This window comes from Delphinapterus leucas, chromosome 8 (assembly GCF_059928025.1).
Source record: "Delphinapterus leucas isolate spDelLeu-1000000601 "Yukka" chromosome 8, BTC_Dleu_Yukka2, whole genome shotgun sequence".
In the NCBI taxonomy this organism is placed as follows: domain Eukaryota; kingdom Metazoa; phylum Chordata; class Mammalia; order Artiodactyla; family Monodontidae; genus Delphinapterus; species Delphinapterus leucas.
Genome location: NC_143136.1, coordinates 87,172,244 through 87,195,301, shown reverse-complemented (window position 1 = coordinate 87,195,301; position 23,058 = coordinate 87,172,244). Strand labels below are relative to the sequence as shown.

The 23,058-nt window shown below is 34.5% G+C and overlaps 1 protein-coding gene across 3 annotated transcripts in view; it reads left to right on the top strand.

Annotated features, from left to right (window-relative positions):
• Nucleotides 1-23,058, top strand: part of KYNU (kynureninase) — a 90,207-nt gene that overhangs the window by 30,654 nt on the left and 36,495 nt on the right. For all 3 annotated transcript variants that reach the window (XM_022569647.2, XM_089916870.1, XM_022569648.2), the window contains 4 exons: nt 884-945; nt 2,510-2,581; nt 3,787-3,861; nt 6,652-6,798. In XM_022569647.2, the coding sequence (XP_022425355.1) occupies nt 884-945; nt 2,510-2,581; nt 3,787-3,861; nt 6,652-6,798 (356 nt within the window). The remainder of the gene's footprint in view (nt 1-883; nt 946-2,509; nt 2,582-3,786; nt 3,862-6,651; nt 6,799-23,058) is intronic.

Genomic DNA, 23,058 nt, shown 5'->3' with positions numbered 1-23,058 from the left:
GATGCATTTTCTCTAACACCTAGTACAGCCTTACAAACATTAAAGCTCACAGCCCATTTTTCTCAGTGATAGTAAAGAGAAATCATTCCTATTAAACAGGTCTAATTGCCTTTAAGAGACATCATAAGAACTAAAAATAGGGAAAGTATTATTATCTTTGTTATTGCGCTCTGAGTTCTTAAGTATTCAATGTATGCTTTGTCTCTGGGTCTGTTTCCAGTGGCAAAACCCTTGTTAACAGGAATTATATCAGATTATGATTGTGTAGTGGATATCTTAATTTTGTGTGTTTTCTTCATCAGACAATACATATCTATATTAATTATCTTATATCAGTGTGTATAAATAAACTCCAGAGCTATTTAGCTCTTTGTACTTTGCTCCTAGCTCTTTTGTCTTATGAACTACAGTATTGTATATCTCACTGTAATAACAGTGAATTATGTTTAGCAACATTGCCTTCTTTTATTAAAGGTGCATTTTAATTTGATGTTACAAACAACCAGCTTTAAAAATGTGATGGGCTTTCATTTCTTATTAGATTCCTTTTGGAGATACACTTACCACAAAAATGTCCTCTGTGGGAATTTGGCAACGTAGCTGATAGGATAAATCATTTTTAGTTTAGCAAATGCTTCACTATTATGTTATTATTATTTACTATGTCAAAAAGGAAATATAATTTTTAGCTAGCTATATGCATATGAGTCCAGCTATTGTTTGATAAAATGAGTCAAGTGGGAAAACTTCCATTTCTTTGTGATGACACATCAAATGTGTCCTTATCTCTAAAAACATTAAGGATGATGGAGTGATAGTTTGTTTTTCCAGGTACTCTTAGAACTAATAGAACAATCTAAATTATGATATATTTATTTTGCAGGAGCCAATGAGAAAGAAATAGCCCTAATGAATGGTTTGACTGTTAATTTACATCTTCTATTGGTAAGCTTCCTATTCCACCAATGTTTAGTATACACTGTTTACAGAATCTGACATTTTTCAATCTTTAATTCATGAGCATTTGGAGGTTTACTTATTTAAAAATAAGTTGTGAGGTTGTTTTCATTTCTACCAGGAAATGCTGGACCATGACAGAATGGCTTCTTCGTAACCATGGGAGAGTTGACTCTTGCAAAGAGCTTTAGAATAATGAATAGCTCTTATCTCAGAACATAAGGAATAAGAGTCACAGTGGGTAAAAAGCAAAACTGCTGCACACACACAAAACAATGATGTACGAATGGTAACAAACAGTGAGCTTTTCAGAAAGACAGTTTTCCAATATGCTGGGCTTTAGCAGGATGGGACTATGGATTAGTATGTCTTTGTAGGCTAATTTTGGGGGAGTAGATTAAAAAAGAATTAGAAAATAAAACTAAATTGGAGAAAAAGGACCTAGTACCTTAAATGAGTCACTGTGTTTAGGTGTTTCTTATATCCTAAGAACTTAATAATGTGTATGCCTTAGAATGTCAAATATATTATTGATTTGAAATATGGTACCTATAGTAATTGTTTGATGCTATGAAAAATTTGTATTTCATTTTTAAGTGAGATTTTGAAAACATGTCTACAAGACAAAGATGCACAATTAAGATATTGATATTTTATTTTGATAAAATATAGACATGATTATTAAATATGCCTGAAGGAAAGTACTTGTGGAGTATGTTAACTATGATGGTAAACAGCATAGTTTTCAGTTCAGACACCTCTGGTTTGGCTCCCAGCTAGGCTACTTAATACCTGTTTGACTTTGGACAAGGGTTTTGGCATCTCTAAATCTTAATTTTTTCCTCTGTAAAAATGAGGATAATACCTACCTCGTACATATGAAACAAGATAATATGTGAAAATTGCTTTAGCACCCTGGCCAATGGTCAACATCCAATTAACAGTAGTAATCATCCTCATTGTTATTATTGTCAGTCAGTATTGCTTCTCCAGGAACTGTGTGGAGAAATGAAAAGGCCCCACTGAACACATGAGCTACTTCTCTCTGGTGTCTCTAGAAATGCCAAATGTTTCATTAGGGCAAAGGTACTTCTAGTTGAACCTAAAATTAGATTTCATAATATCATAAAACTGTAGAAATCTTATGTACTAGAAACCAAATCTGCAGTGCTAGATAAATCAATATAAATAAAATATACACAGAACATGATATTTGTCTCATAATAGAGAAATTGCCATTAAACGCATTGGGAAGTTAATTTTTCAATTAACATTTAAGTAAAGTTTGAGAATGTGTTTTTATCTGATTCACATTTTCTCCCAAATTTGCTTTCCTATTGATAAATATAATGAGCAAGTATCTTCTTCCGTTTTAGAATTTACTGGAAACAAGGCTAATCAGAGAAGGTACCTTTGACAGACATCTAGCTGTGTAATTAATTAATGCCTTTAAAATGCTGGAGATTATAAAATGAAAGTGTGGTATATATAAAACGAACAAATGTCTAAGTTGTGCATTAACGCATTTCTCAATAAATCCATTTCATTGCAGTTATCGTTTTTCAAGCCTACACCCAAACGGTATAAAATTCTCCTAGAAGCTAAAGCCTTCCCTTCAGATCATGTAAGGATTCTTCAAATTATATTTATATTCTTTCTGCTCTTCCTAAAGGAGCATATCAGTTGCCTGACTTGAATGTTTATTCACTAGTCTTTTCCAAGTAACCTTATAATAAAAAAGATCTGTCAAATGCTTTTGATTTATGCATTTTTTATAGATTGTAGCTTTATTTCTTTGGTTCAAGTAAAACGTGTTAAAGAAGGAAAGAATTGAATGGGAACATTGATTTATTAGTCTTTTTAAAGACATTGAGCAAACTGCTGGTCTAAATCAAGTGCAGTTATAAACGTTTTATTAATTCTTGTTGCTGTTTTATTTTATGAAATTAAATCGATACATATACCAGTACTTAACCTTTTAGGTACATAAAGTAGGAATATAAACATTTGTTTGTCCATTTGTTTTCATAGCACACTAACATAATTATTGATGCTTTATAATTAAAAAAATGTATTAAGGACTAAAAGAATTTCTTGTGGTTCAAGAAAAAAAATCATGCTACTTTTTCAGGAATCACAGTTGGTAAGAAATATGATTGTTCCAGACACAGACAGACACAGATTAAAGTATATTGCAGTTTCAGTGCTGTATTTCAGTTTTAGTGTTGGAGAAACTTGATTTCTGTCTTTTCTAAGTATTCTAGCCTACACCTTGTAATTTTAAGGCACTTAATTAATGCAAATTAATAACCATGATCTTACTAAAAAGGATCAAACCCCTATTTTGAAAAACTTCAGGGTTTCTAAAATTTCTTGTTCCCATTTATATCTTGGGCTCTCAATGAAGGGAACTTCTTGATGCCCTTTTCTTTTACTAGCTTACTCTTTCTAGGACAAGCCACTTCTGTACTCTCTGTTGTAGCCTAGCAAATCCCCACCTGCTCACTTTGGTTATTTTGTAAATTCTGTTTTGACTTGCATTAGATGATTTAATATCTTATTCTAAAAATCTCTTGTACTCCTAAAGTCTAGATGACCCCCACATTTCCATCCATTTCTAATATTTTGTGTTTCAAAGAATGTTCAGACTGTTGCATGTAAATTATGCTAAGCAATTCTTCTCTGATATATTCTGTTTAGTCACTTTTAACCTTGACCTTGAATTTAATATAATAATATGCTTTTATTGGTATTTTATTTTTTTTCTGAGTTATTTCAATATACTTCTGTACACTGGACTTGATTTAATAAATCATCTTTCTTTTCCAGTATGCTATTGAGTCACAGCTTCAACTTCATGGACTTAACATTGAGAAAAGTATGCGGCTTATAAAACCAAGAGAGGTATATGAGAAAGATAAATAAATATCATTCTTCTATTTAGTATTGATTTTTTTTCTTCATTTTCTTCAAAAGTTTATTATCTTCATTACTTTAATGGAAGTTTCAAGAAAGTATAAAAGGCCTATACTCTGTTACTGTTAGATCATTTTGCTTAAAATAGAGAATTAACTCAGAAGTGTATTTTTTTTAATTTTTCAAGGGCTATTACAAGCAAACTATTTTCCTATTAATACCACTGGAGTCTGCCATATTCTTCAATGGGATGGGAGGAGATGACAAATTGCATACATCATTTTCAATTTTAAATGCCATTGCTTGTGGATGCCATTGAAATCATGTTAAAAATTAGTGATACTTGTTGAAATTGAATGATGCCTATCTTTTATGCCCCTCTTAATCTAAGGATCAAATATTTTCCTCTGAGCTTGGCCTGGGGAATAGAAAGGGATGTGGTGTAGCAGAAAAAAACTAGGCTTAGAACTTCGCTATTACTCCCCAGGGAAATCCCAGACCCACCACTGGGTATGTGACTTTCTGATAGTTACTTTATCTCTGAGATTCCTTTATATTTAAACAGACAACAAAGGAAATACCTAGTCAGGCTTGACCATATGTTCAAGGTCTAAAATACTGTGCACTTTACATTAATAAAGATATAAGGCTAAGTTGTACAGGTTTTGACCTATAAACCCTGCATCTTGTGTAATTTTGGCACCAAGAGATCCACACAGAATAAATCTTAGGTTTCACATATGTACGATGCTCCCAGGCTGTTAAACCAGTGTTTGAACATTTATTTCTTTCAACCCAGAACTAATTTGAGAAATTAACGGTCTACTCTATTCACTTCTATTTGCCAACATGCAATAAATTAATGGAACAGAAAGTTCTCACAGCTTTGGAACAACATCTGTTTCATATGTTGTATATAAATTGCTTATTTCCAGCAAAAATGAGCATAGCCACTAATATATCACAAGTTTTTACTTTAAAAGTGACAAGTGGGGACTTCCCTGGTGGTCCAGTGGTTTAGAATCTGCTTTCCAATGCAAGGGACACAGGCTCGCTCCCTGGTCAGGGAACTAGGATCCCACATGATGCAGGGCAACTAAGCTCGCCCGCCACTAACTAGAGAGAAGCCCGCGCTCCATAACGATAGATCCTTCATGCCACAACGAGGATCCCGCGTGCCGCAACCAGGACCCGATGCAGCCAAATAAATAAATAAATAAATAAATAAATAAATAAAATGAAATAGGGAACAAACTTACAGTTACCAATGGGGAAAGGCAGGGGGACAGGGTGGAGGGGAGGGATAAATTAGGAGTTTGGGGTTAACACACACACTACTGTATATAAGGTAGATAACCAACAAGACCTACTGTATAGCACAGGGAAATATACTCAATATTTAAAAAATAAAAAAATAAAAAAGTAATAAAAGTGACAAGTGTTGTAGAGCTGTATGAGTTAATCATAATTTGGGGACCACTCTTTAGCATTACTGGATTAGGGCACATCAACATGAGAGAGAACCATATCTATCATTGAAAAATATATTTCTTATTTGCTTAATACTGATTCTTTAAAGAAATAAAGTATTAGTAGATATAACACTTTCCTTACTTTTTTTTGAAATGATGGTGGACAAACTGTATTAGCTTCCTCTAAGGGAAAAAAAGAGTTTGGGGTTATGATATTATTAATTTTACTCTGAATTTTTTCTTAGAATCACTGAAATCCTTCTCTTTATGTATAAAGTATGCATCACTTAATAATTCAAAGATTTCATTGTCAATCCTATTTTTATAGATTATCATTTTGTAAACAAGTCTCAGACTATTAGCAGAAATTAGAGTATTATTATATTTGTGATACATATTATATATGCCTAATGTGGGATACAGTAACTGGCAAATAGTAAGTTACCAAAAATTAAAAATAATTGACGGAAAATTCATTAATGCCTTAATGAGTTTTCCCCACATATTAATGTAGTTAATGATGCTTTGACTTCATAATCATGTCAGATTTAGCACTGTAGAAAATACATGAAGACTTCATAAATAGGTGAGAATTATCAGGATACAAATAGACCATATGTATCTAGGTGAGTTATTTTCACTCAAGTTGTTTATAAGACCAAATCTAAATTCATTCACAATGTTCAGAAAGTCACTGATCACTAGTCTTAGGTGGGGAGTTGTGGGGGAAAAGTAACTTTGATAATATTGAGTTTTATTGATATTTTCTTCATGTTGGGATCTTGATCTTTAGATTGGTGTGGAGGAGATTTTACTCTTAAACTAATAGAAAATATTGGTTAAGTTACACTCAGATGAATGATGTATACGTGCCTCTTTTTTCTGGAAAAAAATATTAGATTGATAAGTAAAATACTAATTTCCAAGAAATTTGCCTTGACATTTAAATTTTATGGACATCCTGTACTTTCTGGTATTTTATTTGATGGGAATAAGAAGGAAACAATCTATAAGTATGTAAATAGTAAAGATTAAGTGAAAAACTGAAGAATAAAATCAAGCAGTAGGGTTTTGCAAAGATACTTTATAAACCTCTCTTTTACTATTTTATTATCATTTCTTAATAACAAAAAGATATTCAAATACATGCTCTTGCCCGATTTTTGAAGATTATTAATTTGAAAAAAATTATCTTTGATTTTTCTTATGGTAGGAAAGATCTCAAGGTGAATTTTAGATTGGGAAATGTAAAGGGACAAATTTATTATTGTGGATATAATGTAACTTGTGCCTAACGTGACTTTAGGGGGAAGAAACACTGAGATTAGAGGATATCCTTGAAGTAATTGAGAATGAAGGTGACTCTATTGCAGTGATCCTGTTCAGTGGTCTGCATTTTTATACTGGCCAGCTCTTTAATATGCCTGCCATCACAAAAGCCGGACAAGCAAAGGTATGTACGTCATTTCCTCCTTTGCCCCTTGTCCAGAACATCACTCTATAGGAGTATTCAACTGTACTTCTAGTAAAATACCTTTGTTTGTGTCTGTGTAAAATTATTTAAAGAGTTTAAAAAAAGAGTAAGATATATATCATATATATGATATATGACATATATATGATATATGACATATAAATAATAAATATATCTGAAAAAAATATATATATTTTGCTTTAGGCATCTCTATTTAAACCTCTTTTTGTCACTTCTGTGGTCTTACCTCCTTATTAGCATCTGCTCTCCCAATGTGTACCTCTAATCAGCAGTATAGGTGAGCTTCCTGTAAGTGATGTCATTGGTACAGAGCTGCTCAGTCAGCAGGAAGCAGACAATACTTAGGATAGTAACTATATACTAGGACTGTTAGAAGCTCAACTCTGGTGCTTTGTCATATTATAACTCATTCTATATATAATTCATGCTCATTAACACTATGTACCTGAAAAAGGGGAGACGGAGAATAAAAGTTTATCAGTAGATGGAGTTTTACCCAGTTTACTTTAGGAAGCCATTATACTGCCTATAACGAGCAATTTTCCCTCAATACTACTGAATGACACTTACATAGTTTACTATTGTGAAAGAGTAGCTCTTTATATATAAGTGCTTGTAAGAAAGTGTTTTTAGTATTTGTTTGCCTGAAAAAAAAAATCAGAGGAACAACATTAAACAGTTACAATTTGTATTTAAAATCTTTAAATAACAGTTCTATTTGATTCAGCAATCAAATCATGTATTTAAAAAGGTAACAACTGAATTATACTCTGAACATTAATAAGTTATGTGATTAATATATGTGTGATATCTAGTTAATATACTCAGTTATTGAAGCTAATGAATGGAACTAATGAAAAAAAATTTAGCACTGTTATCAGCAGTCTCTAGGAGTTTCCAACCAAGACTTCCAAATGGTTTGATGAATAACCGTGAAAGTGGTGCATTATGAAAGATATAAAGATGTCTTCTTAATTTAGATATTAAATGTTAAGCACCAAAATAAAGGGAGGCCAATAAAATATCATATTTTAAAATGTTATGCAAGTAATCAGAAGTCCCTGATTGCCTTAGTATACACGCATGTCTCATTAAACTTCATAGAAATGAGGCAGGATGGTAAAGAAGAAAGATCATGGGTTTTGGAATCACTCAGTCTGAAATTCATATCTTGGCTAGGTCATTTAATTCTTACATGATCTCAAGCAAGCTAGTTACTTGACTTTTCTGAATTTCTGTTTTCAAAACTGTTAATTTGGGATAACAGGACCCACTTCATAAATGCAGTGTTGATTATGAAGAATATAAAATATGCCTTGGATTGTACACATTCTACTGTTAAATGGTGGTTCCCTCCCTCCTTCCACTGTCCTCAACAAATATGAAGTTATAGAAAGTGGCTTAAATATAAATTTTCTTTCATTTCCCATTAAAAAGCAAAATAAACTTGTTTAGTAGATGTTATATGTAATTCTTATTCTTAACTACCTTGCTTACTAAAACCATTCTCTCAGTATTTTGCACGCTTTCTTTTATGTAAAAAATATGGTAAGTGCCTACCAGGTAAAACTCTCATTGGGTTTTCAGTCAAAGAAAGGAAGGTAGGAATGAGCAGTTCCATATAAATGTAACTGCACAGGAGTGATGGACACTATGGGAGTGAAATGGCGATCTAGCAGACTTCAATTTATCCATTATCAAAATTATTTTAACAGACATTTATACTCTTGCTAGACAATCCCCTCCATTCTCAATGGAGATTTAGAAAAATTCTTTATAATGTAGACTTAAATAGCTCTCTTGGGTGGTCTATGAAGATAAAGCTGAAGAGAGAGACAAAGAGAAAATTAAAGGTGTCAATCAAGAAAGAGTTGGGAAATTCGAGGGGAAAAAAAGCCATAAAAGAGCCACTGTTAGGAACGGCTAAGTGACATAAAAAAGACGAAAGTTTCCAGAAGTATGGTTGGAACCAAAAATGATGGATTAATAAAAGTCAACAAGAGTAGATTCTGAAGTAGAATCTTCATATGAAAGGGAAGTGGGGATAGGAATTTTGAAAAATATATTATTAAAGAAATACATGTATACCAAAAAAAGCAGAAATCATAAGTGGCTTGATGAATTATTTTGAACCCTTAGAGCCATCACCCACATCAAGAAACTTCTAGAACATTTATAACACTCAGAATCCTCCTTCTCCCAAATACTGCCTATTACCTCCTCTCCTGACTTCTAACCATATATAAATATATATATATATAAAATATATACATATATAAAATATATATAAGCTTTGCCCATCTTTGAACTGTATATGAATGGATTAACATATATTCTTTTGTGTCTTGCTTATTTGCTATTATATTTGTGGGGTTCATCCATATTGTATGTAGCAGTTTTGCCTGTTTTTCTTTCCACTTCACTATATTATTATAGTGTATGAAATAGATCACAATTTATTTTTTTCCATTCTAATCAGAATAGATATTTGAGTTTCATTTCCATTTGAGGGCCATTACAATAAATTCTACTGTGAACATTCTTATAAATTTCTTTGGGTATGCCTTCATACCCATTTCTGTTAAATACATACCTAGAATTAGAATCCTTGGAACATAAAGTATGTATATGTTAAATCCTAATCAACAATGCCAACTTTCCAAAGGTTTGTATCAATTTGTCATATACTCCCACTAGCATGTATGAGTTTCTGTTGCTCTTCATTCTCACCAATAGCAAATCTGATTAGTTTGTAATAATAATTCATTATAGTTTTAATGTGTACTTCTCTGACTATTGATGAGGTTGAAGATCTTTCAAATGTGTACTAGCTGTCTCAGAATCTTCTTTTATGAAATGCTTATTCAAGTGTCTTTCCCAATTTTGTATTTGGTTATCTGACTTTTTGTTGTAAGTGGTACAGAAATTGACTCTGATGGAAAGAGAAAATATAAGATTTCTAGTGATCATCTAAAGGGAAAAATAAATAAATTAATAAAAGAACAGTTGGTAGGATGGCTTTGACTCACATAATGAATTTAGAGAATGCTGAGACTTTTTTTAACTGAGGAGAAGCCCTGGGATGGTGACAAATGTGAGAGGCCAAGGAAAATTAAGCATAAGATCAGGCTAGAGAGCCATATTATAAGGGAAGGCCAGCATGTGAAAAGAGACATCAGTTTGAAGACACTTTCATATTTTGTCTTAGAAGCCATCTACTTAATTTTATATTATTGGCCAACCTACCATCTTGGAGCTCTGCCTTACTTCTATATTTATATTTTTTTCATATACTATTACTTATTTCTACTAATAATTTATTTTTGTCTACATTCACTGAATGCTCCCCATTGTCCTTTGAATTACTATCCCTAAAGATTTTTAACCACTGCCACGACTCAGCTATCACTGTCAAGTAAAAGCTACAGGCTACTCACACACTTGAAAATTGTTATTTATGAGCATCTGCCTATTACACATGGAAGTCCTATATGCACCTTGAGATCAGTATGTTCCAGACTTGTCTCCCTCCAGAATATCCCTACTGTTTGTTTCATGCCACCATCGTTATAGACCTTTAGACTCAACTCTGACATTTTCCTGTTCTTTACCTTTTCAACCAATCACTTCTTAATTCTACCCTCAGGGTTAGTCTTTCCTTTAATATTCCTGAATCACTTATGAAGGTTTTCAGCTGCAAGAAACAAAATCCCAGAGAAAAATTAGCCAAAGATTAGGGATTTATTTTTCTCACCACAGAAGACTTGAGGCAGGAGGCTGCTAGGATGCACTCAGCAACTGAGTAGTGTTTGTGTGACATCTCCAGGGCTTTCTTATATTTTCTTCAGTCTTTTCATGTCATGGTCACAGGGAGAGTTGTCCCAAATCCAGATATCACAATTCTATTTACAGCAGAGAGAAAGACGAAGGGAGAAGTAGCAGTACAGCTTTATCTGTCCCTTTCATCCAAAGTGCAAAGTCTTTCCCAGAAAAACTTAGCAGTTTCCTGTTTATGATTCATTGCCTTCTGAAGTAGTAGTTTCAAAGAAGCATGAGTAAAGGAGTTTTTAGCTTTTATGGCCCTATATTAGAGAGAGGCTGAGAAGAGGGGTTGGGGTTAATTTACCGACAGTACTTCTTGCATTTCCCAATTACACCCCCGTGGAGCATCATTGTTTCTAATCTGTTTCCCTCTTTCCTCTTCTAGCCCTCTTTAATTTTTTTCCTTTTTTTCCCCCTTCGTTCCTTCCTCCCTCCCTCCCTCCCTGCTTTTTTTCTTTCTTCTATTTTCTTCTTTGCCTCATTTCACAAAACATTTGAAAAAAATTCATGGAAAATTGATTAGGCTCCATAATGAAATATAAAGAGAGCAAAATAAAGAGAAAATCTATATCATCTGGTGAAATGAATAGGCTCCCCACAAATTATAATTTCTCAAGTTGAATTATGATAAGAAATAGGTAATTAGAAATTACTGTCAATGGAAACTCTTGGTGTATAAGGTAGACTAAGTCTTGGTAACAATTAAATAGAGCCATAAATGGCTTCACTGTGATAGATGTTTTTGTGTTGCTCACGCAGCAGTCAGGGATCAGCTTTCTCCAGTGCAATGATTCAGGTTACCAGCGGTTCAGGGTTGTATCCTATGGCTTTCATACCCTAGAGCTTCTGTCACTATTCAGCCAAAGAAATGGGATAAAGGGATTTAAAGGGGAATACTAACATCTTAAAAACATTAGCTTAACAATGAAAAAATTTATTTCCACTTATATTCCCTCGACTAACACATGGTCATTTTTGGGAAATTAAGTATATTTGTGTGCTTAAGAGGAACAGTTATTAGCCTTGCCACACCTGGAATTCAGGCGTTTTTGGTTGCTGATAGAGTAGGATACTTATTCTGAAATGCAGTATAGCATTTGCATTAATGAAATGTTTAGATAGTAGAGACAGAGACACACCTGGCCTTGAACCCACATCTTTCCATTAGTTTCTAGAATAGTTTAAATGGCTTAATTCATTTACCAATATGACTTCATTTCTCCACTTAACAAATGGGGAAGGTAATAGTGCCTACTTCATTGATTTGTTCTACTGAGAAACAAGGAACTATCCCTAAAACACTTAGTACTTAGTGCATTGTAAGTAATCAGTAAACGTTATCAATATATAAAAATATCACATTGGCATATCCAACCTACAAAAAATAATGAATCCTTAGAAAGTGAAATATTAAGAACTTTAAACTAAAGACTCTCATTAGACACTTCTACTCTAGATTATAAAAGAAAACAATAATCTAAGCAGTATGGTTAGGACTCAATAGACTGGACTGAAAACTTTAAAGTCTGGGTAATGGACTGATAAAAATTTTAATAATCTTATCCCTAAAAAAACTCAGTGCCAACTGCTTGCTTTCTACCTTCCCTCTCCAGTGCCACATAAAATGGCCTACAGCACTCTGGAATTCATGGTGCCTGGCAGACAGTGGTGCCAAATAAATATTTTTGAGTGAATGAATGATTGATTCTCTTATTTATCACATCTTTTATACTATCTTACTCTACCTTATATGGATGCTGGCATGTTAGTTTTCTTTTAGCCTACTGAAAATTGAAATGCAAATGACAGCCAAAAAGACTGAATTTTGCAAACCTCTGCTTTGCTTTATTAGCTTCTACCTTGTTATGTGTCACTCTCTACTGGGTATGAGTACAAACATCTCTTAGACCTAACTATAAGTTGCCTAAATTATTAATAAGTAATAATCACAATTACAGCCCAAACAATTTAAAAACAAAATGAATTAATTCTGGATCTAGAACATTAGACGAAAGCAGAAATATGGATAAAGACATCATTATAAAAAAGAAAGATATATTTTAGCTTTAATATCATTTAATAAAAACTGAGGTATCTAAATAACACTCATATATAAATGGTTACCTCACTGATCCATCCATTTATCTTCAGGGAAAGTTTAAATTATTGTTAAAAATGTTTTCAGACTTTTGTAGGAGACAAATGATTGATCAAGCCTCAAAATTCAACATCATCTTGGCTGAGCTGCTTCTAGTACTGAAGATTGGGAGTCAAGTCTCATGGACTATTACAACAGAATAATATCAGTAATACTTGCATGAGATATCAGGATTTGAGCAATCAATCAGTTAGGAAAAATCAGTACCTGATGCTTTTGTATATAACTATAATATAAACTGGCATGTTGTATGAAATTTTTATGCATAATAAATTAACCTTTTCCAAAAAGGTTTAACATTGAGATGTTCAATATTAAGTAATCTTTACTAGAAATCATACTAATACAGCCATTCTTTCATTAAAGTCACTGCCAGTTCACCAAATAGGATCTTATCATTAGCGCATAAAAAGAATCTTATCTCTATATTCTCTATAGCAGAGCGATATGCATTTTAATTTTTTATACATTCTTTCTATCAGTAAATATTTGAGTAGTAAATTATAATAACGGAATTCTAAATAAGAATGCCTAATTTAGCCTGGAGTGTCAGCCTGACCTTCTCAGGGAAGATGAGACAAGAGCCAATTCTAACATTATGAGTAGGAGTTAACTAGGTAAAATCCCCTCCAGGGTGCGGACAGTATGGTGGGGCCATTCTAGATAGTGTTAAAAAATGACAGAATTACAAGGAAGCAAATATTTCAGTATAATTTGATTGTAGAAAAGATTGTATAATTTCATAGTTAGAAAAGATATGACAAGAAATGAGTTTATAAAGCAGACAGAGGCTGAGTAAAGAAGGGCCCACTAAGCCATATTATACATCTTGAGCTTCTCTTTAGTGCCACAGGTAGCCATTAAAAGCTTTTAGACAATGAAAGAACTAGGTTTTGTTTTAATTTTAAAAAGATTTTCCCTGGCTACAGGAATGGGTAGGAATTAGATGAGTAGGCAAAAGTAAAGAGTCAGTTGCAGTCTCTATGCAAGAATTTTAAAACTCGCTATCATGATACAGTTCAAAAGATAGGGGTACCAGAGAGCAGATCCATTTCATACTACATGAAATATTTTTCTGATCTCCTAAGAGATTGTTCTTATTTAATCTTATCATCCTATTGTTATTAAAGACAGATTTTGTATAACCATCAGAAATGAAGGATCTATACTGAGCTCTTGCTGTCCCACCCAGATTTAGTTCTAGCCACAGAATCCAAGGATTAAGTATATATATATATATATATATATATATATATATATATATATAGAGAGAGAGAGAGAGAGAGAGAGAGAGAGAGAGAACAGAGACAGAGACAGACAGAAACAGAGACAAAGAGACAGAGAGAGAGAAGAGAAAAATGACCTAAAGTTTAGATGGAATGTCCCATTAACTATACATCATTTACTCTGGGAATAGTGAAGGATTATTCTGTTTAGAAATATAAAGTAAACTATCCTGTTTATCCAAGCAGGAGCCCGGAGTCTCTAAGTCAAAATATGTTGGTAAGGATCAGTGCCCAAGAATCTAAAAATTTTGAGCTGTTTCTAAGAAGTTTTCATCAGATGTTTTAATTTAAGCTTTTCATTAAATGGACCATGTGAGAAAGACTGAGTAGTTCTCAACAGAAGAGAAATTTGCACTCAAGATGCTTCAGAATTACAGATTTGAGAAAAGCAAGACTCTCAGTTGTCAATCAGGATTGTTGCTTTGGCAACCACTCTCATCAAAGCCATGGTGGACAATTATTTCTCCAGATCTAGCCTCATCTAAACCCAGGGTCCCCCAAGTGAAATATTATATTTATGTTTTTTTTTAGAGGATATGCATTTTATAAAATACTTAAGTTGTCTTAGACCCAGGCTAAAACCCGTATTTTTCATGCCACTTGACCAACAAAAGGCTGATTTAAGTCTTTGTTAAGCTGAAAAATGAAAGTGTTACAACATGAAATGTGCACACCCGTTTTAATTTATTCACTAATCACCATAAGAATGGAAAGGAAAAAGTGTGTCTCATGGCAATCAAGGTAGGTGGAATTTCAGAAGACCCCAGGAAAAAAAATCCCCAATAAAATGTGAGAGATTTCTCTTAATGTCCTTCTTCATGATCCCCTTCTTTAAGAAATGTTTTATTAAATTAATTAATTTATTTTTGGCTGCGTTGGGTCTTCGTTGCTATGTGCAGGCTTTCTCTAGTTGCGGCGAGTGGGGGCTACTCTTCATTGTGGTGCACGGGCTTCTTACTGCGGCGGCTTCTCTTGTTGTGGAACACGGGCTCTAGGTACGCGGGCTTCAGTAGTTGTGGCTCGTGGGCTGTAGAGCGCAGGCTCAGTAGCCGTGGCGCACGGGCTTAGTTGCTCCGCGGCATGTGGGATCTTCCCAGACCAGGGCTCAAACCCGTGTCCCCTGCATTGACAGGTGGATTCTTAACCACTGTGCCACCAGGGACTTCCCCCCTTCTTTAATCAGTTAAATTATTTATGCAAACAAGATTAGGGGTATCAAAGTTTAGTTCAGTTGAAGAGACAATGTTCACTTTCCTAGCAAATTAAGTAAGGTGGTAAACAAAGAAGATAACTATCACATTGTCTATAAAAAGTAGCTTTAAGGGAAGAAATTTAAGAGTGACATCTTCAGAAACTATCCCATAAGCTTCTTTGCAAGATTATCAAGTTCAGTATGTAAGTAAAACTTAATAATATAAGCAAATTTGGTTGAGAAATTGACCATTTAGATTGGCATAGTAATCACTAGTAAAATATCTTATGGAAGAGTGTACTTTCATTTCCCATCTAAATGGGGCTCTCTTTGATATACAGTATCATTCTCGTGTGATGGATAAATTAAATAGTTGCTTTAACGCCACTTTATAACAAGACAGGTAGATAAAAGTAGAAATGTAAAGGTTAAAAGTCACCACCCATCCAAAAAGTAACTGCCCATTGTTGGAAAGGTTGTGATTAGGCCCATGTATCCCATATTTGATCCCTTGCTTCATATCTTTCCCAAATTATGACCATCATGCTTCTACCATTTGTAGAATAGAGTCAAAACCACTTCAGGGCTTCCCTGGTGGCGCAGTGGTTGAGAGTCCGCCTGCCAATGCAGGGGACACGGGTTCGTGCCCCGGTCCGAGAAGATCCCACATGCCGCGGAGCGGCTGGGCCCGTGAGCCATGGCCGCTGAGTCTGCGCGTCCGGAGCCTGTGCTCCGCAACGGGAGAGGCCACATCAGTGACAGGCCCGCGTACCGCAAAAAAGAAACAAAAAACACTTCAGTCTTTTATGATTATGCATATACCTAAGTTATCGGTATCGTATTTTCCTCTGCTCTCCTTCACATACTAATAGTTAAACTAAACCAAATGTGTTGAATGTTTTCTGTCCAGATGTCATACTTTCAGTCTCCAGGCCTTTTTTCTTAGCTTTCCCTCCTCCTAGAATTCCCACATATGAAGATTCTGTTCCTCCAGCTTAGCTCAACCACTACCTGCTTCACAGGTTATGATCTGTCCTAGAGATTTGCTTTGTTTAACCCTCTTTGTATATGCAAACATCGTACATTAAACATTTTTTTAATCACATGCCAATAATGACAGATCAAGAGATTTCATATAAAAACTCCTAGTTGCAAATTACAGGTTTGGCAACACTAGACCATCTTTCTTGTACGATAACAAGTGGCAAGCCTGAATCATAGCTCTGCCCATTAGATGGGACTTCGGTTCTTCAACACAACTCCCATGTCTACCTACTGACCTCAGCACTGAAGCAGAATAACAGCTGGTGTATATATTTCTGCTTACATTGCAGCATTCTTACCAAAAACAGTAAAGTGGAGTATTTCTTATAGGCCCAACTCATATATTTCTTAACTAACTCCTGTAGAAACATGAGGGGGTGATCCTTCACCTTCATCATAAAATTTCTCTTGCTCCTCTGTGTCAGGCTAAATCTGTCTTCCTGCTGTATTTCCATAGCATGACAGAAAATTTATTATTGGTCCTCTTTTGCAGTATCTTGTAATTATTTCTATGCCTATCTTCACTATGAAATTTAGGAAGCTTTTGTCAATAGTGTGTTCAATGACTGATTGAGGGTGGACCCTACAAACTTCACAGGCTTATACTAGTGCTTTACACATACATAGTCATTTATCATTAAGTGCATACCTGTTTGGCCAGTGAATGGATAAATGTGTGTTATCAGCAAGAATGGATTAGGCTGATTTTATGGATCACACATTGCATAAAAGACATAACTATGCTCCCATTTAATTAGAATCAGAAAATTCTGAAGAATTACTTATAATGGTCAATTGCTCTAAAAATCAAAATACTTGTAAAATTTGAGTTCTTTTTCAAACTCCATTTCTACTCTTTGACACATTTAGGGCATGCAGACTGCTCCATTAAGTTATTAAATGTTAAATGAACTAAATTAAGCTTGAAAAATTGCCTTGAGCTATTTTTCCCATCTTGAGTATCTGAAATAAATCAAACAAACTATATTTTGTGTGAGATCCTTGCCAGCTGGAGAAAGACTCCAGAAGAGAACAGTGTTACTTGATTTGTTTTATTTTTCTTCTTTGGTTTTGTACTTACTTCTGACCATAAACAGAGGAGACAATTGCTGTTTTTTCCTGGTAAAAGAAATAGCTAAAATTTACTCTTGAAAGCACACTCTATTAGATAGTAAGACATTTCTACCTGTAAATTACACAACACTTTAGGGTCTCAAGGTTTTTTTTTTTTTTTTTTTTTTGCTTTTCCTCTCAAATCCTTTACTCTTTCTCCCCATGTAGCTGTTAGCTCTTAGCTCTGTCTCAAACCTTCTTAACTGATACCTCCCTCCTTAAATTTCATTAGCAAAATGCTCCTAACACTCCCCACTTTCTACTTCTCATCTCTGGATTTGCCAGTCTCATCAATATTTACTTTTAAAAAGCCAGGCTAAAAGGATGAATCTAGTTTCTGCAATAGTGCTTTGTACAAATGTGAATAATACTAGGTGCTGATGATGACCTACTGTGCTTCAGGCACTTGGCATGTAGTATTTACAATATTCTCAGCTACCCTAATAGGGAGCTTTTCCCATGGCTCAGTTGAGGAAACAGTCCAAGAGAAGTTAAGCAGTTGCTCAAGCTGACTTAGCCAGCCAGTAAAGGTTAGACTTGGAGTCTGGTGCCGATACCATACCTCTCTTTCCACTATATTTTCTCCTTTTATATTTGTAAACTGATTGTCTAAGGGCAAAGAGGTCTCAACATTTGGAAAGTCAAAGAAAATACGTATAGCCCTCTTTCTTGGTTATTTTTCTCCATGGGAGCCTGAAACCTTTGTCTTTATGGTTGATATAACTGTCTCTTCAGTTTAGAGAATATTGAAAACCACAATTTTTACTTTGCCCCTAGATGTCAAGTATAAGGAACAGAATTATTGCTGAATAAGATTCTATTCAGTGCCAGCATTCAATAGTGGCCCAACTCGGAACCTCTAACCCACTCTTCCCAACCGCTCTTTTTAAGAGATGCCCCAAGACACTGGTGGGTCTCCTTCTGATGGTTCTCTTAGGTAGTTCTATTGGCAATAGCTCCCACCAATGATTGCCCCATTGTCATTCCTGTTAGCAGCTCTTCAGGACCTTTAGATGTATTTGCAGGTGCCCCCCCTCTAATTAAGAGTTTACAAACTCCTATATGACTGGGAAGCTAATCTACATGACAATAGGGAGAATTTCAACAGGAAGTCCACTGAACCTTCTAATGGTAGCTGAGTTGCAGAGTAGTCTCAAGAAATTTCATTGTTTCACAGGTATATTGACCCCTCACTTAATATCAGTTTCCAGGATTTAAGAGGGGGAGAGAGGGAGAGACAGAGAGAGCGAGGGAGACAGAGAGAGAATAGATTAAGAAAAACCCCACTGTGTCTGCCTTTAAAGAATCATATGGGACATAGAGACATATATATAGAAAACTGCTTTAGAGTGTATTAATGCTCGACAAGGGTAAAAACAAATCCATGAAAATGTCTTAGAAAATCAATCCAGTCTAATACCACAAAAAACAGTTATACATGCTCCAATTCATTCTACCTTACGATTGGGTCAAAACCACATATTGCAAATTGACTCAAGAGGAAGTCAGATAGTGTGGGGAAAATTTCCCACTCAAGTTCGGAAGCTATCATTTTCCTCCAGGCATCTGTTCACAGAACTAGGGGACATAGCTATTAGGACATAGCTAGTATTCCAGACTCTGGTTGCCAGTGTTCCCCATGGGCTACGTGGCCTGCTGTGTAAGTTCCACAGCTAAAACACTTCTGGAATTTAAACAAAGGGCACCTTGAGTTATATATTAATTTCAAAAAACATTCAGGTTCCATTTCCTGTGACATAAATAGAGCCCAGAAAGGCCTCCAAAAATGCACTAGGTTGGCCATCTTCAGCACCTGAGTAGAGTTCTACCACCCCATTCAGGTCTCCAAGGTTTCCATCCAAAGACAAGCTCCTTAGTTTTCCTGTGTCCATCATCTTCTTCCCAAATTTCCACCCCCTGTCACTTTACTTTTCGAACAGGACACTTCCTTCATATTTTCTTTTGGGTAACTATAAGTTACTATACTTTCTGAAAATATGGAAGTATGGCTTGATATAAGTGGGTAATAAAATCCTAATACTGTATGAGTCTAATTTGCACAGGTTGACAAATAAATGAATATTTCAGAATTGATTCTACTTTCACTTTTTAGCTTACCCTTGAATCCAAACCAGAGTTTTTAAGTCACCGAGTGAAAGCATTCATTCTGATTTCATTTTGATTTCAAGTTAAAGGTACTCGTTTTTAATTTAATTAATTCCCTGATATCTATGCACAACCTTTGTCATGAAAGACTCTTTCTTGATTCAAAACTCTCTCTTATTCGATATCTTATCTTTTTCCAAATTAAGCTCTCTGGAAACCGAGAAGTATAGTCATGGCTCTCCAAATCCCTAGCAATAGCCCACATGAGAGGCACAGAACAATGTTCACTTTATCAGGGCTTGTTGTCTCTGCTGTATACACATTTTGGCATAAATACCATCAATCAATAGCTCTAGGACAATGGGGGAGCTTTCTTACTCAAATTATCATGTAGACTAAGGGTTATGTGTGATACCATCCTTCTCTGTACACTTGCATTTTAAAATGATATTTTGATAGAAGATACATTTGAAATTATTAGACCTTAACCTTGGAGTAATTCATCATATGTCTAGGGTAGAATCTTGTCTACCCTCCCAATTTTTCCTCTTTCTGTTCCTGTTTGCTGCTGAACTTAATATGAACATTTAGAATTATCAAGTCACTAGCTTCCTGGATGGAATACTGTGTGTATTTTTTTCTCCTGCAGTACATATGCTGATTACTTATGTTTTTCTGGTATCATATATTATCTATAAGAGCCTCAGGACTAAAATAACTTTGAGTAGCATTCAGGTTCTGCCTTACAGAAAATTTTAAGTTTTGGTTCTAGTTGCCAAGCTACTTGATTTCTAAAATATTCCCTGCAGTTCCACTTGGAAGATTGTGTTTTGTCCCTTTTAACTTGTGAAAGTTCATTCTCATTTTGTATTGCTTTATGTTTTAATAGTGAGGAAGAGTTACTCCCATCAAACTATTGATATAAATAAGTGAAGGCTTAATATAGTAGTTAAAAAAACAGTAGACAGCTGTATTAAATAATTTGGGGAAGGAAACTGTAATACAAATTACATATTGACTTTAAGTGCAGAGTAAACACAGTATTAAGAAATAATGCATAGTTCCTGCTTATAACCAGAGTTGGATGAAAAGAAAAAAAAAAAGTGAGAAGGATATTTGAAGATCACAATAAATTTTAGGATGAAAGGAAAGACTTTCATAATAAAAATTCACTCTGAAATGATATACTATGTTTACAGAGATGGTAGAGGCCCCTCTTACAGAGATCTTTACTAGGTATTACTTTTTTTTCTTTTAACTTAGCATCTGTGGATTTTTTTGAATCATAGCACTTGAATGAATTTTACAAATTTTAGTGCTTCAAGACTATGGCAAGAAACCCTACCACCTTTCATGTGCTTCTTGTTCATTTTCACCCTCCCCAGTACAAGTCAACACCTCCCTAAGTATGAGCTTCCTTGGGAAATCCCAGGATCAAAGCTAACTAGCCAACCTGTTGTTATTAATTCACCATCTGTCCATATCATCTATGTAGAGTTGAACAACAACACACACATACACACACACTCATATCATTTTTAAAAATTTTTGTTCACTGTCCTCAAATTTTCCCATCGGTTTTTCTATTTAAGGTAATATTGTTCAAATTTATAGAATGTACTTCTTCAGTTGTCTCCTGTGACTTTATATCAAAACAGGAGTGATATTTAGAATACATAAAGATCTCTTTAGTATGGTGTGGAAACTGTAGTTCCCATAAACAGCCACGAGAGAAGTCACACTCCTATTACTAGTATCCAATTACTAGCCTTGAAGGGACTTGTAGGCCCCTGTAATTTACCCACCACGATGCTAATGCCACTGCCAAGGGCATCCACTGAAGTCTGGACATGTACCCAGCTGGTATGTATGAATGACCACAGGCTGTGTGACAGGCATCTCTTGCAGGTACCTCCTAAGTAACCTGGGCGCTTACTCAACTGGCTCAAAGACAAAGGCTACTTACCTATCTTAAGTATTTTATTATTTTAACAATTATTTGAACATACAAATGCATACAAGCTGACTTTCAGTTCTGTGTATAGCTACAAGTATATAATTAACCCTTTTCCCACCAAATTTGCTACTTATTGATGGTCTTCATAATTTATAGGATTTTTTTTTTTTTGGTGAAGAAAGAACAAACTAATAATATCTGTCTAAAGCCAATCTGTTATAGAATAAATCAATAAAGTTATCAGGACTTTAATGCTACAAGGGATAAAATTAAACTGTACTATTCCATATTTCATTTTAATTAATAAACAAATAATAAACTAAATTTGAGAGACAGTGATCTAGCTCCTTACCTGGAAATCTCAGCACAGACCCTGTGTATTATTCCACTGGTTAGAAAAATTTTTAGTATTGTGCTAGTAAAGATGGCAAAGACAAAAAGCCATGATATTCCTTGTTTTATTGAAAGGGATTTTAAATATATTTTAAACTACTTTTGACTGTCCAAGAAACTTCATTTTAAAATATGCCAAGCCTGAATAAATGGTTTATGCAATAAAATTGAAACAGAAATAAAGGATATCAAATAATATTTTAACATTTAGCTTCAGTTTACAGAATATTTATTGACAATTGTATGACTTTTTTTTTTACTTATTTATTCAACAATTGAATTATTTGAGTTCATATTATATAAAAATAGAAGACAGTTTAAGATTGGAAAATTGCTACAAGAGATTTATGCAACCAGGGCTGTAAGATGAGAGAAGCGAGAGGGTTTGGCAAAGGTATCTTCCTATGGAAGTTATCTTGTGATCAAAATTTGAGCTACCCAGGCAAATGAGGAGGGAAAGAATACCCCAGAGACAGAGAACAGTTTATGTGAATAAATGAAAGTAGGTGTACGGCACCCGGGACAGGAAAGCTGGAAAGAACCAGATCATAAAGGTCTTTAAAAGCCATACCAAGGAAAATGAGTTACATTCTCAAGTTAATGGGGAGATCTTTGAAGGGACACAGGAAGTCTTATAACCAAATGTATGATTTAGAAAGTTCATTGGAAGAAGGCAGGCTGGAAGTAGTCCGAATGGTTAGAAGACTACTGCCATAGTTTGGGGACTGACTGTAAAGCCAGGTGACACGGTGGCTGAACACCGCTGCTGTCCTTGTATCAATGAGAGTCTGAGCAATTGTGGGTAATTTTAATAAAAATCTGTTGAAAAATATTTGATTTCTATTTTTAAAATTACATAAAGTATGCACTCAAGGGTGAGGTCTGTTTTCACACATTCATATTGTTTTACCTACTCTTATTCGTAAAATAATGAAAATGTTAACTGCATGGCTATACAGAGGTTTTGGAGAACTATTAGTTTTTTCTTTATTTTTAAGATGCTGCCATCTAGTGAAACTTTTGTAAAATCGCTTTGTGATGATCTCATGCAAGTTTGTATCTTACGGTCATTTCCTAAAAACAGTCACATTTTAATAATTTATGTTCTCTGCCACCCATGGGGAAAGAATTGTACATGCATTAAAAC